We start from the raw sequence: 18,322 nt of genomic DNA, 5'->3' as shown, positions 1-18,322 counted from the left end.
GATGGTTTGGGTTTTGTTTCCTTCCTAGGACATTAGCATCTTGTTTTCAGTCTAATCACTGAGCTCTGCTCAGAGCCCTGGTCACTGATTTGGGTGGCTTCAGAAGCAGAATCTCAAACCTTGCTAACACTGTGCAATGCAGCCTAATGTGTCATACCCAGGCACACTGCGATGATGCATCCAGGCTAACAGTATTGAAAACTCAGCTATATTGTGCCATGCAGCTGCAATAGCTCATTCAGAAACAACACAGTGCAGCACCTCATTGTAGAAGGTAGATATGCCCTTAGTGACCAAAGGGCACTAGCATCTGATGGCCATGACTCTGCTTTTGGTGGTATCAGCTCAGCACTCTCTGGGCAAGCATTTGTAGATGTCAATCTCACAACTAGTTCTAACTAATTCATTGTTGACAGTCCCAACAAATATGAAAAAAAAAATACAGAAAAGGAGGGAGGGGGTAGGGAGAAAAATGTTTAGAGTAATGCTTTTAGAGCAAGGTTAAGGCAAGTTGAAGGAATAAAGAGGAAAAGAGAAGTTTCCAGATATGTAAAGGAGTTGCTTGGCTTTCCTTTTGAAACAAAGTTATAAGCACTTTTCTTTGCCAGAACAGTCTTAGAAATCAAAAGAAGAAAAAGGAAAGAAAAAAAGCTAGCAGTATTTCAGCTCACAAAAGTCCTGAACCTCCTTTCTGTACTTTGAATAAAAGAACAGGCTGCTCTGCTTCCTTTCCCAGACTTGATCCAAGGGGCAGCTTTCTGAGGGACCACAGGGCCCAGGAATAAGCTTTCACCACAGCTGAACCAGCACAGCCTGTTGCCTTTAGGAAGAGGAAATCTGAAGATATCACGAGCTGTTCTCAGGTCTCTCTTCTCAAGGGGAACATGAGGGCCAACACTACCACTTCTTCAGCACAACATCTCAGTTCATGTCCAGCTGACACATTGTGTTTCTCACCTGAAACACTGCTGACCCTCCCTTCTCAGACTGCCTAGCATCCAGTTCTTCCTCCCCCACCTCTTTGTCCACCTATTCTTTCTTTTTCGCCTTCGTGCAGATTTCTTCTTTCTCAGGCTTTTTGTCCCAACTTCACTCTGCATTCCAAATGTATCTATTCCTTTCTCAAACAGTGAAGCATTTGGATGCCTCAACAATTTCACAACATGCACACAACAAACCAAACAGTGTGTTTTTGTTGCCTTGGAACTCATCTTGTTTATCTGCTCTCTTCCGTGATTACTTTAAGGCACCTAATGACCATGAGCTAGCTTTATACTAGAACATGAAATATTTATTTATTTATGAAGAGCATGACTCCAAGGTGAGGAAAAAAAGCATGCAATAAAAATATGAGATGGAAAGAGATTGTTCTACAGTTAGTTGTCTTAGATCTTAGCCGACTTCATGATAATATAATCTAATAACAATGCAATGAAGTTGAAAAATGCTCTGGGATCCTTCAGTGTATGAGTTAGGGGTCTAATTTTACACAGGTAACACCCTCAATACAGTCACATTTGGAATTACAAGGCATATCAGTGAGGACAAATAGACTGACGTGATTTAATTTCAGACAGTATTTTCTCTTCATAACTGCAAGGAAAAATCAAACATGTATGAATGATGTACAAAGAAATACATCTGACACCCTCATAAAGCTAATTCTGACTTAGAATATTTATGGCAAAATAGTGCAAGGTTTTGTATGTGCTGTATACCCTCATTAGTTAAAAAAAATATATTTAATAAGTGACAAGCCCAAATGAAAAATTTTATATAGTACTGGACAAACCACCCAAGTAGTAAAATCAATTCCTTTCTGTTTAATTTTGCTATTTGTTTTTCTATCTGAGCTGCCAATTTTCTAACAAATTAGAGAAGAAGTAGGAAAGTCTTTTTGATTGATAACAAGTTCAGATTTTTGTGTCAGATCAGGGGTTTTTTTCAAAGTAAGAATTTTGTATGTTACTCTTACATTCTTAGACAATTATACTACAAAAATTATTTAAATGCTCTTTTTTTAGCTGCTTTGACAAGAACACCAAAACAGTTCACATCACCCTTGACCTGCAGGGTGTACATCATCTTGTCAACATATAAACAAACACATGATGGGCTGTATTTTAATAGATTCTGTAAATATCAAGATCCAATTCATCAAAAGGATTGCCAAAGTGACAGCTGTGGGGGTTTTGGTATATGGTTGCCTGTCCATTCAGCGTTCTTGCAATGGGATTATTTCAAGAAAACTCAGAGCTACTGTTTCTATTTCTTCCTCAGTATTATTTCTCTGGAGCACTGGGTTAAACTGCAGTTCTATACGCCAGTTCAAGTACAGGAGAAATATGCAGACTTATGGGCAGAGACACATGGCTGGCTTTTATAATAATCTCTCTCCCCATCTTTATCAGACAACTCCTCTGATGTGCTGCACTCTTTCATAAAAGGAGGATGAGAGGAATTTATAAGCACAGAAACTCTTGGGAGAATGAGCAGAGCTCTCAGTTTTGATAAGGTTTACACAGACATAGCAACTTCTTTTGGTTGGCTTCACAGTTTTATGGATTTCAAAGCTAGAAGGGACTGTTCAGTCATCTGCTCCAGACTACACTTCATAGTCCTTTAAATCCTATGCAGGAGAGGACAGAAAAAAAGAGAGAGGAACAGTATGTGCACAAGGACTGAGCGACATGAGTACCTGATGCCCCCATAACGGCAGGGAATTGCTAGGGCAAGAAACGTCTAGAGGAATGAGAGGAACCAGAAAGCAAGGAGAGCCATACCTGAAGCTGCAAAGATTGTGACAAAGCAAGGACAATGGCAGTCAGCCTAGGGCACAAATGTGCTAGCTGTGAAATGAAAGACTAACAACTCAGACCACTGTCCCTGACCCAGTTTCCATGACAATTCTCTGGCCTCCAAAAAAGCAAAGAGAAAGCAGAATCCACCTGGTTAGCTGGGGGAAGAAATTCCCCGTAAGCGTCACACTGAAGATGAGATCCCTATCGAAAGTGCAACAAGAAAGGTGGAGACATTCTTGCTCTCCTCATGTATGGCCTAGGAGGCAAAGAGTTTGGAGTTTCACAGGCCATGAAGGCAAAGGCTGAGATCATCAAACCCAAAGATTCAGAACTTGACACACCTTTTAAAGGTACCAGTCCCTTTTAGAAAGATATTCTTATGTTTAAGAGCTTCATTAAGAATTACATTCAAAGGTTTTCTTTTTTCCCAGAAGTTAATTACCATCACAGCCACCTTGTACTTTTTTACCACAGTACTCTGGTTGTGGTCTCTAGACACGAGGTAACACTTCAACTATATTTCAGTCACATGACATTAGTCATGTTTTACAATTTATAGCTACCATGACCCTCTGCTGGAGAGTTAAATGCCATAATGCTCCTGGGCAGCTCGAACATAAATTCCTATGCTCATGCACAAAGCCAAGTTCTCTCTCCTCGTCCCCTGGTGCCTTTACAACAGACTCCTCCAGGATGGAAAGTTTAAGAGACTGATGTATGAATTTAAAATATCTGTCCCTCTTTGAAACTCCTAGCATTTTTAGTTTTGCTTGAATGAAAAGTAACACTGGAGTCTTTTCATTCACTAGCAAGTATGAGCACCATGAAACATGGAATGAAAACACCTAAAAAATCCTGCAGTCTGACATCAGGACAAAGCTCAGGAGTCCTGATCTTGGGACCCACTCCATGCTTTCTGTAAGCTTCTCAACACCACTAACTCCCAACAAAGTTGAAAGGAATAAATGAAAGCTCAGAATTGTGCAGTGACATTGTGATATGAGGTTACAGCACCCAGGCCTCCATTTGTACTATTTATAGCTGTCATGCACTCAAGAGAAGAATCTCCTTACCCAATTGATTGTAGTAAGGCATACCAACTAATGTTTTGTTTTGTTTAGTTGAAATAATGAAGTTAACTAGGAGTTTTCAAGTTATTAATATGAAACCATTTTATTTTCAACCAAAAGATTTGTGAGTAGTTTTAGGAAATGTTAGAACTGACTTAGCCTGCGTATGCAAAACTGTCCTATTATTAAGCCCACAATATAAGACCTCCTCTGGCACTTGCAATTTCACCATTTGCTCTTGAGTGACTTGGTCCCACTGAGAAGAACAGCCAGTATCACTGTTAGGATAAATCATCTGCAGCTAAAGTGGAAGACTAAGTTTATGTTTCAATTTTCAGAAATTCTAATCAGGTGTTGGTCAAACAGTCACAAATATTTTTTTCCCAGCAGGCACAGGACACAGTCATGTCAGAAGGCAGAGAGATTCAGCTCACTCTACTCATAATAAATACTGCCTGGGCACAATCCCATTTCAGCCCATGAGACAATTAACCTTGCTAGGATCTGTTCCTCTGGGCATGGCACTGAGCTAGCAGACACAATCTCACATGGGTTACAGCCCACAGCAGACTTCTCTCTGGTCAGCTTAGACCACAGACATACCAAGCCTGTACCCAGGTGTGCCTGCCAATGGTCCACCCTTGGTGTGATACCAGATTTCCTAGTGTAATGCTAAGGACACTAAGAGCTGTCCAAGAAAAGCTTTGCATGCTCAAGAATATTCGCAAAGCTATCTTCTGTAGTACTCTCAAGTTTTGAAACCTTGAACTGGATAAAATATTTAAATTCAACAACAAGAGAGTGGGAAAAATCCAGAGCAGAAAACCATGAGAATATGTGGATGAAAATTACTAACTCTGAATGCTATAATTTTTTAATGTTTTGCCTCTGACTTTCTGTGGGATATCCACAACTCATCATCAGACAGCACCAGCACCGAAACAGAACAACAGATCAACACTGTAATGTTCATGTGACAAGACTAGCCTGGTTTGTGTGAGAGTGGTAAAATCACCTGTAATCTTTGAGAACAAAGGGAAAGAATGGCAGTAATCTTCTACAAGAGGCATAGTCTGAGAAAGCCCTGGCTTTCTCCAAACTCACTGGCATTACGTTGCCTTGCTGTCCTATTCTCCATCTTCAAACAGATTGTTTTATCAGCCTGCATCTGTCTGTTGGCCCAATTTTCCCTGTGAACTAACAGTCTGCTTTTTCATCCTACAGAGATGCATGAATTTGCTGAGAAAAAGATATCTAGCTCTCTGATTTTTAAGGTAAGACTGTCAAAGAGTATGAAGAAGGGAGAAATTCAGCCAGACTTTCAGTCTGTGGCAATCTGATTCCTGGATACTGAACTACAAAGTCTTCCTTATACAGAAATTTCCCAACATTAATTCTTTTAGAGATTTACCAGTTAAATCAATATCAAGTTGCAATGAATGGCAGTAGCATTATTTTAATAAAGCAATGGAATTAACTGTCAGAATATTAATGTACATCCGGTCCAGCTTTGCCTTTGAAATGGAAAACTTTATTCCACAATTAATGTGACAAGACAGCTAGAATGGAGGCTCTCAACATAAAGCTTACCACTAATTCTCCAAAGAAATCAAATCACCTTCCCCACAGAATGAAAGTGCCTGAATGTTTCATCCCTGAGAAGAAAACATTGAGACAAATATGCATCCTTTTGCTCAAACATGATGAAAAGCATTTTTATGTGAAACTTTTATAGTAACAATAAATAAGAATGGAAAAAATTAAAAATCATAAAAAGCAGAAATTAATAAACAGGAGTATGAAAAATGAAAAAAAAATAGACATAATGCTAGTCTGTACCTCCACTAAGTTGGCTTTAATCATAAATTATTGCTGAGACATGGAATTGCCTTGGCTTAACTATCACTGTAGCCAGCTGTTTCCTCTGTTGGTACAGCAGCAAGTTTAAATTCTTGATGTCTTTCATCCCTTAAAACAGATGATTGAAAGTCAAATGTGACAGAGAAAGGAGCATTTTTCCTAACCTACCCACCAACTGGTGGCTAGGTGCAGTACAGGAGCAATGTGACACTCAGCTTCAGAGAGGGTGGAAGACCTTGTGCAGACTTATTCAGTTGGTTATCATTATTTCAAATTGTGATTGACAGCATCCTGAGAAGCATTGCTAGCTATTTCTGATCATAAATACTGCCACTATGACATGCAGGCCATAGAATATGAATGACTACTGTAATGTAGACCTGTGAGATTTCAGAAGAGATAAGCAGTAATGTGGAAGAAATATAAACTAAGAATGAAGGATTAAGCAGACTAAGACTCTATCAAGGCCTTTAAAGTGATCCAAAATGACTGTTACTGTATCCTTAAATAAGAAACCATCTGATTCGGCTTGGCAACAAACTATAAAATTGTACACAATTTAGCCTTTTGAAAGTAAAGGAAAAATCTACTTCAGACAATGAAATGAAAGTTCTGCTACACTATTGCCTCTGGGTCATGTCACTTTTGCACAATTAGGGTATGAAAATTAACATCTTATTAAATAAACAAAAACTCACAAAGGTTAAGAAAAGAGACAGACAAATGTAGTCTTTGGAGGAAAGCGAGACTACAGACCTTAGCCTGACCTTCAGCCATCTTTTGTTGGGAATGGCAGACCCCAAGGTCAAACAGCTACTCAGCCAGAGTTACAGTCTGAGCCCACCCAGGCTCAGATATATAGCCTACTCTACTGTGTAGTTCTATCATATGGTGGCTACAGACATCCCTAAGCCCAGGCCACCTCTCCAGTGGTTTCTGGTGAGGAGTCCTCACTGTTGGAAAGTCACCAAATTCCTAGACTGGGTACACAATTGCACCATTCTGGACAATCAGCAAACAAGATAATATTCCTAAAATACTACCTCTTATTCCAAGTAACTGGAATGCGATCCTGGTTTTGTCAGAAAAGAGAATGAAATTTATATCAGACAACACTGATGCAAAGATTTGATCATTAATATGGTACCCCTCTTTTTCTCTAAACATCTTCATGATTAGTGCATGGTCTAAGGAGTTGACAATGTTCATCTTCACTTTGGTTGTCTTTGTCACAACATTTCACCAGAAAAATGAGTTTTCTAAACTCCTTACCTGTCTTTTAAATGTGCTGAAAGATATACACCAAATTAAACTCTACTGTCTTCATCCATGAACAACAGAAGAGGTTCAGTTGGGTGAAAAGTTTTGGTTCCCACACAGAAACAAGACCTCAAATTTATGAAGAAGTAAAATGCCAGAATCAAGGCATGGTACTTAACAATAGCTGGGTCTGGGTCCATGGAAAAGAGAACACTGCTGAAAACACACTGAGGTCTTACCTTGGTACTCTTTGATAACTGTTCCAAAGGCTACAGCAGTTTTAAGTGAAATTTCCAAGTCTGTGTAACCTCTTGCATTTTTCTGGTAGAAATGATCAAAACTAATCTGCAACTTACACTTCTGGATGAAAAACACATCCTGTTGAAAATAAAACTTTCCAGGAAGCTATCAGTTTTGCTTAAGTATTGTGATGATATTTTTGCATTAGTGTAAAAGAAACATATTAATGTTCATTAAATGTTAGTGTTTCCTCCTAAACTTTCCAAATGCATGTCATCTAGGACACCTAACCAACAAGTGCACAAGATTCCTGCTCTAAAATGGAGAACAGCACTATGTTGTAGATGAGAATATTTTTGGTTTTTAAAGTTGGGTTGTTTTTTCCCATCAAATGTCAAATCTTCGCAGAATGTTCGCTCTGAAAGACAAATCATTTTTTTTAGCAGCAGATACTTTGCTACTGCAGCTGTCACTGAAACATAGCTGGTACAATAAAATGAGTAAACACAAACCCAGGCTAATATCTACTTCTCTCTCTTCATGTCTCTAATTGGAAATTAAGATGTGCTTTATTAGCGGCTATTGTACAAATGAAAAAAATACACCCAAGTCCTTCTCCTCATTTTTGTCTAAGTGAATTGTGCATCTCTTTTATCTCCTTCCTTACTGAAGCAATGGAAATGGGGATAGTGTTCAAGAAAACTTAAATAAAAATAGAAACAAAAACAGAAACAGAAATAGAAACAGAAATAAAATTAGAAATAGAATATAAAAAATAGAGCACTTTTATTTTTACTTCAATGGTGAGGTCTTTTGGCAAAATTATGGTCTATAAGTAGTATCAGTCACCAATCTGTACTTCTATAAAAGTTCTTTTGACAGATTGATAAAAACTAATACCCTGCTTTCCGCAGTGAGTAGCAACTTGGCATCAGGCATAAAGTACATATAAAACATTTTAAAAGAGCAAAACACTGACCCTTACAGGTCTGGAAAATCAGCCTCAGTAAAAATAGTGAACCCTAGATTTTCTTACTTCATGTGCTTTATAGATTACACTTCAGTTAAGGTAGGATTACTACTTTAAGAATGTAATAAATACTGACTGCTACTCTACTTCCAAATTCAGGGCTCCCTTAAAGGTGCACAACATGAAGAACAGAGCCTTCGTATGGCCTCTCTTTCAGTAGGAACTTCTTGTAGTCATGTAAAAACCACTTTTCTCTACTTTGTAGTTCCACAGATGAAATCAACACATCCTCAGAAATGCCCTCAGAGCACTAAATTTGCTTACTTATACACCAGGTTGAATTACTGATAAAATACAGAATTGTTTACGAATATCTTCTGAAATACAGGCAACAAATATGCAATGTACTATAAACATCATATTTATGAGTCACAGATTTTTTTACAAGATACCAAAAATGATGTTTTTCTATGCCTAACTATTTATCTAAACACAATGCACGGCTACACAGTCACTAGCAACGCAATCCTCCCTTCACAATTAAATACTATCTTTAGGTCAAATGAATGCATTTATACTAGGGTACCTTTACATTAACTACGTGATACTACTCTTTCATACACCAGCAGAAAATATGCAGGTGGTTCTGCAGATCTGAAAGAATGGGTGGTCTATTTTTGAAAAAAATTATCTAAGAACTGTGATTACAGTGATACTGTGTTTCTCAGTCATGCCTGAAGACCTCATTAAATCAAAGTTCATAGTGACATCAATGGCTATCTTGTCTGAGCAAGGACTGATTAGCCACTGCAGGATATTAGTCCTGGAAGCTCATGATACGGATGAGGCCTGAAAAAAATTAGCTTGTTGCCAGCTACGACTGGACCTCTTGTGTAGCTTGCAAAAAGGAACTCCTGAAATCACCTGCATTTTAAGGTTTAGCATTTACAGGTTTTTACCATGCAAATTGCTTATTTCCACTCAAGTAGAAAGCACTGTGGTTCTGTGGTCAGTGGCTAGCATTTTGTGGATTTATTGTATTTGTTTTAATATAGGAAAACATCTAGAGCATATTTGCTTTGTGACATAATGTCTTGATCGTGTCTTGCAGAAATAATTGACCCAAATCAAGTTACCGTACACTATATCTATTGGTTAATTAGAACTTTAAGATGCAACAAATAAAACATATTATTGACTTTTAAATCTTCAATCAAATAAATATTTACAGCTGCAATTTGCCAAAATTATTTACCTTTCAATAACAGATCACAAAGAGTATATGCACTACAGTCTCAAGTAAATGTCTTGGCTGTCAACAAACAAATTACTAAAGAAGAAAAAAATAAGTGTTCCGGCTATCATTACAGTCTATAAATAGCTAATGTGGTTCTCCTTTAAAGATGTGTGATCTTCTACATTAGTAGACTTTTTCAATGCATAATTGACCTTGAGATGGAGAATAACCTCGTAGCAGAGTGGCTTTTCTTTTAGGGAACAATGAGTATAGATATTAGAGGATGTGCCTGTTGTCAATGATCATTGCTGGAATCTGCCTATACCACACTGGGACAATCAATTTTGTAAATGATTGCAATAATCAAGGAAATTGCCTAATTTATAAATCCTGGCATACCGCATTTTAATGGATTTCTACGTTTTAATGCTGATGCTTTCAAACCTAAATGAATTGTTGTCCAAACTGTCACTACACAAAATGATAAAAACATTCAGTCTTGTGGGTAACTACATCTCATGGATATTCAGACCAACAGGTACATAATCACTCATTAGTGAAATCTGTGATAGTTTCCAGTTACAAGCCAATGGCAAAAAAAGCCAGTTTCCTTATGAAAAAGCCTTCTGCAAACTGAGGACCAAAAATAGTGAAGTATTACTGAAATAATACTCTAAAAAATTCCCTAGCCTTCTTTGTCCAGGTAAGATAGCACACTGGCTTACCTTTTTTACCTTTTTCTCCTCATAGATAAAAAAGAATAATCTTCTTTGTATGTTTAAGAGGCAGGTCCAACAACTGCTTACCCATGGATTCCACCAGTGCAGGCACCATACATATGGAAAGAGAACAAAAGCAGGACTTGGTGCCACAGCTGTGGCTGGTGGGTAATTCTACCTACCCACCCTCCAACTCACTCTCCACCCTCAAGTCAGTTCTTCAAACATAGTTGTGCATGGATTGCTATTCTAAGTTAAACCTTAAGCAATTGATTTCAGCCAATAGTGGGACACCAGTGCTTTACTTACTGCTCAATCTCACTAACCTGACATTTATGGTGTACTGATTGGCCTCTGTCAGTGGTGGTGGTTGTAAATTCACTTTGAAAAGCTTTGTGTTAACAGCCTTCAACCAGGCTCCGAGACGAGTACGAGCAGGCAAGCTGACAATTGCTCGACCTCCTGCCCTTATTACAGTGAGTAAATCAGGCTTTGAGCCATTAGGCTGGAGCCTGAGGCCTACACAAAAAGGATTGACATGACTAAAGGTCAACCTCTGTCACACACGTGTAACAATTTGGATAATGGAATTCTGTAACTTATCTGGAAAAGGTGCTGAATGCGTGGAGGGAAAGTATACACTGGGCTGAATTTTCCAGCTTTTATGCTAAGAAATTACTTAAAAGTCTGCACTTTAAAGTCCATGCTCATCTGATGCCATGGAATCCGGGGGACCAAAATGCGTGGAGCAGTGATTGAGGCAGTTCTGCAAAATATTCTGTGGCACCACCACCTGGAAAAGTGCACACTGTCATTTTGGCTTGTCAAATCTATCACAAATACATTACTGGCATCAGGTGCATATCACTTTTTGGACGTTAGTATTGGTCATTAAAGTACTACTTTTTTCACCAATTTCGTATTGAAAGTCAGTAGAAATAATTAATAGTATCATAAATTAATTGTAATTTCAGGCCTTGCAAACTAGATTTCATGCAACAATAGAAATTGTTTTTAGTAAGTAATAAAAAAACTGTCAAGTGTTTCCATAATATTGATGATTGGATTACTTTTCAGCAATGCAGAAAGGCAGTGGTCAGACAAGGACAGAATTGAGCTTTTACATTTATTTGTGTTCTGCTTCAGTATTTTTGCATACTACGTAATGAAATCTCCAAGGTAAGATTATGTGCCATGGAAAAACAGACAGTCCCTACATGATCTGGCAATTCAGAAAATATTTTTTTTTCAGGGAATAGTGTGTGTCCAGACGCATGCATGCTCCATGCAGTCCACAGAATTATTGTTTTCAGTAACACTGTTAAAATTCTGGGGCTGGATCCAACTCCAAACTCCAAAGTTTATTCCAAACTTAACTTTGTTAAATAGGAAGACAATCCGTCCCAATGCCAAATTAGATTTATTTTGCTGCATGTGTGCTTAGGCTTATTTATCTGCTCAGGCATACAATAGATAGCTTCTGTAGATGGAGTGAAAATACCAAAGACATGTAGATACATGAAGATAATACATGAGAAAGCCTTACAAAATTCACAGGGCTTCTAAAAGAAACATCAAGGTTTAGTTTAGCTTTTCTAAGAACAGGAATTACTAAATATAAAGTACCTTCTATATTTGGGATTGAAATAACTTTATATTGACCCTAAGCAAGGAAGCTGTAAGATACAGAAGGTATCTGGAAAAATATGATCCTAAGTGATCCAGAAATACTAATGATAGCAAGCTGCTTTGTAGTGGCTTAGCACAATTTTCTTCTAAGACATACAAATTAAGGAAGCTGTGGGGCTGAATGTGTTCTTTCAGCTTAGCAAGCTGCTGAACACAACACTGGGGGTATTTCCAGTAGGCAGCATGTGAACTTAAAATCCATGTAAAAATAAAAATTATTGTGCTTTTTCAACAGAAAATAAATGCAGGGGTGATACACCACACAGAATCCTCAGAAATGGCAAAACAAAAGAAGCTCAACAGAATGGCACCAGCTGTTACTCTGCATAATTTAAGATATAATAGTAATATAACCAAGGGTTTTTTTTCAAGACAAAATTATTTGAATTTCATGAATATGACAAATCCAAAACAGCACTGACATGCAGCCTAGAATACTAGATGATGGATTACTGAGAAACATAATTTTCACTTTAATAGAACAACAGCATGCACATAATTCTATCCCCCAGTGCTTTGCTGGAACAGCGAATTTAGTCCAAAACTACAGCCTTGAGAATCTCGATACAAATCTATCACCAGAACTGGAATGAGTGCCTCATTTGAAAGGTAAGGATTCTCTGTGCATATTAATTTGTTTAGAAATGTACAGTATCACTGCATGGGCTCTGGCCAGCATGCATACCAGCAAAATGCCTGATATTGGTCCTCATGAAGTCAAAAGCAATGTTTCCTTTTACTTCAGTTCAGATGCAAAAAGGCCAGTAAGTATCCAAATGGAACTTTATTAAAATGACACGTACACTTTCTAGTAGTGCCAGTTAATTTGGGGCGAGGGGTGGATTTTTAAGGGGAAAATCCATTACATAGGTTTAGCATTTTCTGTTCACTAATGAACACCCTGCTGTATATGTATTTTGTTCATCCCCGTAAAAAAAAAAAAAAAAAGGCATATGAGATAGCATTTCTTCCAGAAACGCTACACTGAAATTCAGTCAAATTAAAATAAAGTGAAATAATATATATGACATTCTTGGGCTATTCCAAGAAAAAAACTACTTGACCTCTGACAAAAAAAAATGAAATAAAAAAAGACAGAAACTCTTTATCAGGCACATGAAGAAAAGGACACTGTAAGAGTGTATCCTTTGATATGTCTGTCAGTAAAAGTTTTTTCACCTTAACTGCATTTGCAGAGGGAAAGATCATTTACGAATTAGCTGTTTCCAGAATTCACAGTTTAAAGTTTGGAGCCTGAAAGACTTCGACTCCTAAAACGTGTTTGTATTTCAAACTTCTGTATTTTATTCTAATAGAATTTAAGTGTATATCATATACATTCCTAAAGTCTACTCTTATTAAATTTTGATGTTAAACAGAAAGGGGAAACCACTTGCAACTAGATTAATTTGTCTCCAGGGAGCAAGGACACATTAATAATTGAGATAATGTTTTCATATATGTTGGAATCAAGTGTGCCTTTTCACATCTTTATTAGAAAACACATTAGGGGAAAATTATCTCATTCTCATCAGAAAGGCCTAATTGCTGAGAAAGTCTCTGTTTTCTTTGCAATAACAAAATGATTATTCTCACTACTTCAAAATGAAAAAAGAAAGATCAGAAATATTATCAAGCACTGCTGGAATAAATGCCTGTATTACCAAAGAGAGTGTTTACTTAATACACCCAGTCCTGTTTTTGTTTTAAACAAATCAGAGTTTATTGTATTTTTATAAAATACAAGCAAACTCTGGACTGAATAGAAGTGGGCCAAAGGGGGGAAAAAAAGCACTACAACTGAAAATGACTAATATTTTTGGCTTTCTGAAGGGCTGATCTTTCTGTAAGTTATAAAAAATTATCTTGGCTGATTGTGAGAGAACTCTATAATTTCCCATGAACACCCATAGGTGTCACGGCCTGTTGTGAGGTAATGGAATGGTATGCAATTTACTCTGAATCATTGTACATTATGCTGTATGGATCACATACAAAGCAAACATCGAGGGCATGGTGGGAACACTCGTGCAGGCAGACTGAAGCATATTTCCATAGTGTTGAACTATATGTCAAATGCAGCACTTCTGATGTTTCCCACAACAAAGAGTAGAAGAAAAGCCACTAAAATTATAACTACACTTAGAAGACTTTGCAACAGCCCTTCAATTTGTCTAGTGTACACTGAAAACAAAGAACTGTAAACTAAAACGAGTATTTATAAACTTTATTTTACAGTGCCGAGACAAAAATATTAAAATGTTATTTACGATACCAAGAAAGAGAAGTTTTCTCTATAAGGTCCATCAGAACCTAAGGCTGAATAGCTGGTCTGTGGACAGACTTGTATTTGTGCCTATCTTGAAAATACTGGTAGAAGAGAATTGATTAAAGCCACAACATACATCACCTAGTCCCAACCCCCTCTGCTCTAGGCAGGGACACCTCCTACTAGACCACATTGCTCAAGGCTTTATCCGGCTTTGCTTTGAACACTGCCAGGGTTCTGGCACCCACAACCTTCCCAGGCAACCTGTTCCAGTGTCCACCCCCACAACATTTAAAAAAAAAAAAAAAAAGAGATCAGGTTTTGTGAAATCACACACACTTTCTGATTACTTTCTTTTTCTATATATTTTCTTTATTAAACATTAGTTCTCTGCTAGATAAAGCATACCAAATTGAAAGCCAAAACAAATGAGAAACTGCCAAAACTTTTATCTAGAGCTTGGAGTGTTTCTTTGCTAAGTTGTTGTCATTAACAGAAATAATTCAAGCCCATGCGCTGCCCAACAATACCTTAATAATAAATTATTATTTTTAAGATAATTCACTTAAAATACATGCACTTACTTTGCAATGCAACAGGAAATCTGCACTGTGTGTTAAGAACAGAAGAAAAATCCCCCACAAAAACTCAGCTGACACCCACCGATGGCCTGAATCTGGCACAAAATAGTTCTATTTCTTATTTTTGCCTAACATTTTTCTTCTTCGCTTTTAGGTCTAAAAAAACTCCAAACAAAACCAAACAACAAACCCTCACTTCTTTCATTGCTTTAAAACAGTTTTTAAGTTAACCTGAAATATGACCAAAAGATTCTTGTCTGTTTAAAAAAGGTATTGTCAATATTTGCAACCTGCGCAGAACGGATTCACAATAATAAAAAAGTCTATAATGTAAACATATAAGGACAATGTAAAATTCTCTAACTCCATTTATTCTATCTAGATTTCAAAATTTTATACATTTTGTGGATCTGGCAAGCTGATTTTATTATTACATTTCCTGTTAATTAGCACAGTCTAAACCACAAAACCCTCTTCACAATTAAAATAAAAGCCTCCAACATCATTATAGAATGTTCCATTAAAAAAATTTGATTACTAACATATCCCAAAATGTCTCATTATAGTCACTGGTAGGAACAGATTTAAGTCCAAATTACCAATAACCGCTACACAAGAGACATTCCATCTCCACTGGAGGCAGCAAAAAAACTCCCAATGATTACAAGTTATCCGGTTTTACCGAGTACATTTAGGTGCATTCTGGGGCTGATGCTTTACTCTTTAATGTGAAAATCTCCTTGCCACAATGACTCTTTTGGGAAAATACTCGGAGACAAAGACCCTGAGGCATTATTTACTATTTCTTTGAATACAGCAAAATCATAGGGGCTCCAACTGCTCCACAACGTGAAATTTCTTTAAAAAATACATTCACTTTTACTGTATAGCCAAAGAAGACAGCAAAAACATTCTTCGCATCTTCATAGACTCCTTACAATATGAAGATTTTGATTTGGTCTAGATGAGCAAATACCATCTGCAGGTCTATGGGCATGTTCTACTGACTTCCCATAGAGGTTAGTCTCAAGGCAAGCAGAAGCTGCATCTACAGAGCACTAAGCCAAATTAAGAAACCACATCTTCCAGCACAAATCAAATAAAAAACAAATGGCAAAGGACTAGGAAAACAGTAAGCTGTTTCTGTAAATAAGTACTGACACATAGCTAATATACATTTTCCATAACAGTTATCACTGTTACACTAAGACTGTGACATGCAAAAAAAAAAAAAAAAGTAAAAAAAGAAACCATCTTGAGGGATCTAAAAGTGGTTTTCACACAAAAATACTGGAAGCATCATTAGGGGAATGCATGGTTGGTACAGGACCCAGGCTGAACTAAATTGTGAACAAGTACTAACACCTTCACTGTGCAAAGAGCAAGGATAGGCTGTAGAATAGACTCCTGTGCTTGTTTCAGCAGACTTCATGGACTAACTGTGGGCCACAATGGTGGTGCAATACGCCATCTCAACCCATGTCTGCTACTCAGACTAAGATAATACAACTGGTGCTGTGACCTGAGAGCTCCATCAGCTCTTGTTAGTCAGGTCAAAATGTAGACAGCATTGCAAACTTCAGACTTCTCTGGCCGTGTCTGTCCACTCCACATTACAGCACCAGCAACAATTTGCTCTTCTTCTGCAAACCAGTTGGAGATCTGTGGTGTCCACTGGTTTTCTGGATACCTCTAGTGCAGCAACCCTTTTGCTTGCACTGGCTACATTTTCAAATCTGCATGCTCAGTTTACTTCAGTTGTGGGTTTGTTGGGTTTTTTCTCATGGTTAGCGGATGGTGCTAGTACTACATACAGTTACACTCCACTTCTACTTCAAAATGATCAAATTTGAAGAGGAAGGAAAGATGGTAACTTACTTCCCAGAGATGCTGCGTGTTCCTGATGGTGCCTGCTTGCACCTTCTCTGGCAAGAGCAGGATTCCCTGGAAGGGCCCGATCCAGGTGCCCTGCTGGATGCGCTGCGCCGCACAAATGCCGTAGGCCAGGCCAGGCACTGTGCTGGTGCACAGACACACTTCCCGGGGCAGGTCCCGGAGCCACTCTGGGATCTCAGGTGGAGGGGCTGCTGCGGCTGCACTGCTGGTGCCCACCAGCCGTCGCAGGGAGTGGAGGGGCCCATGCATAGGGCACTCGCCATTGCGGTTATCAGCACACATGTCACATCCTGAGGGGCAAAGAGGGAAAAACACTATCAATACAGTGCCGCTGGCCACCACCATCACCACCACCGTGGGCAAGATCATTCAGATATCTACGCTTTTCCTTTCATTTCATAGCAGCTCAGCAAGCATACACACTGCACCATTCTACATATTGCTTAGGATGGTTTTCCTAATCTTACCATAGCCCTAAATAAAAAATTCCAAATGCTGACCAGAAATCCTGCAGACATTTTGCAAGCCTGGTGTGTTCACAGACCTGACAAGACTCGTTTATTTTAACACAGTTTTTTAAGATTCATTTTTTGATTAAACAAATATCCCATTTAAACCATTCCAGTGTGTTTCAGTGAGACATTTTAAAACAGTCATTAGTGCCTTATGTGTCCCCCTCATCTGTCTCACCGCAGCTCAGCCCAATGGTTTAATTGGAACAGGATTTAATTTAATCCTTATTTTAAATGAATATTCACTCTGCTTTTTACATTAACATGTGTGTGCATGCCTGCCTGTTTAGAAAATAAATAAAACAGAACCTCATAAATGACAAATCTGAGTACGCAAGGACATTTACTTTCTTAAAGCTGAATCTCATCTTCAAACAAAAATTATGTGGCAAATATTACTGATTCCTAGCACACACTTGAAATATTTTTATTGAATGGGAATGCATATTCTTTGCCTGTTACATGTAGCTGAGGTTAGGAAAACAAGACAAAACAAAACAAAAGCAAACAAACACACAAACCAAGCATATCTAGTTTTGTGAGCAACGCCCATGAAAAAAAGATCAGTTTGTAAAAATGTTGATTTTCCTAACTGCTGTTAATAATGGATGACATGTCTCTATTTTGGGAAGATCCTGTCATGATTTTTCTTTCCTGAATAAAGAAAACTTTGGTTAAATATTTCCACTCTACACTCTTGCACATGCCATGAATGCATGACTTCCAGGAAAATGTTTCATGTTAAAGAAATCTATTTCTCTGAAGATATGCTGAGTTAACGTAACAATAAATCTATTGAAATAAGTTACTGTCTTCTGCACATTTCACTTTTGTGGCAGACTAAAGGTTTTCATTTAAATATATTTCAGAAATACAAAGAAAAATACCTAGTAACTTTGCCATAGAACTCATGTAGCAAGTCCTACAACTTTCCCCTAATAATTTTATATGACTTACACCCCTCCTTATACAAATAGAGCACAGTATTCACTAGAGGAGCTGGAGTTTCTTGGTCTGTGCCACAGATTTAGACTTGCTAGATTGCCTGTAACCACAGTTTCAGTTCTCAGGGGGCCTGACTCAGATGTTCTTCTTTCCAAGGTGGATGTACTATGTACTAAATAGGCCTCTTTCCTCCAGATCTTTCAAAGGCAAACTTTCCTCTCAATTCAGTAAAAGCTGGTAAAGGATAATAAAAGATGCATTTTCAAAATACAG

The 18,322-nt window shown here is 37.8% G+C and overlaps 1 protein-coding gene across 1 annotated transcript in view; it reads right to left on the bottom strand.

The window, feature by feature from the left end:
* Positions 1–16,882, bottom strand: part of PRDM6 (PR domain containing 6) — a gene marked incomplete at its 5' end in the record, with an annotated part of 47,012 nt that extends 30,130 nt beyond the window's left edge. The window contains one exon of the mRNA XM_009069537.1: positions 16,575–16,882. Within this exon, the coding sequence (XP_009067785.1) occupies positions 16,575–16,882 (308 nt within the window). The remainder of the gene's footprint in view (positions 1–16,574) is intronic.
* Between the last annotated feature and the right edge of the window lie 1,440 nt (positions 16,883–18,322).

Source organism: Acanthisitta chloris, unplaced genomic scaffold (assembly GCF_000695815.1).
Source record: "Acanthisitta chloris isolate BGI_N310 unplaced genomic scaffold, ASM69581v1 scaffold7142, whole genome shotgun sequence".
Taxonomy (NCBI): Eukaryota; Metazoa; Chordata; class Aves; order Passeriformes; family Acanthisittidae; genus Acanthisitta; species Acanthisitta chloris.
The sequence above is the reverse complement of the archived record's forward strand: the minus strand, read 5'-3'. Positions and strand labels throughout refer to the sequence as shown.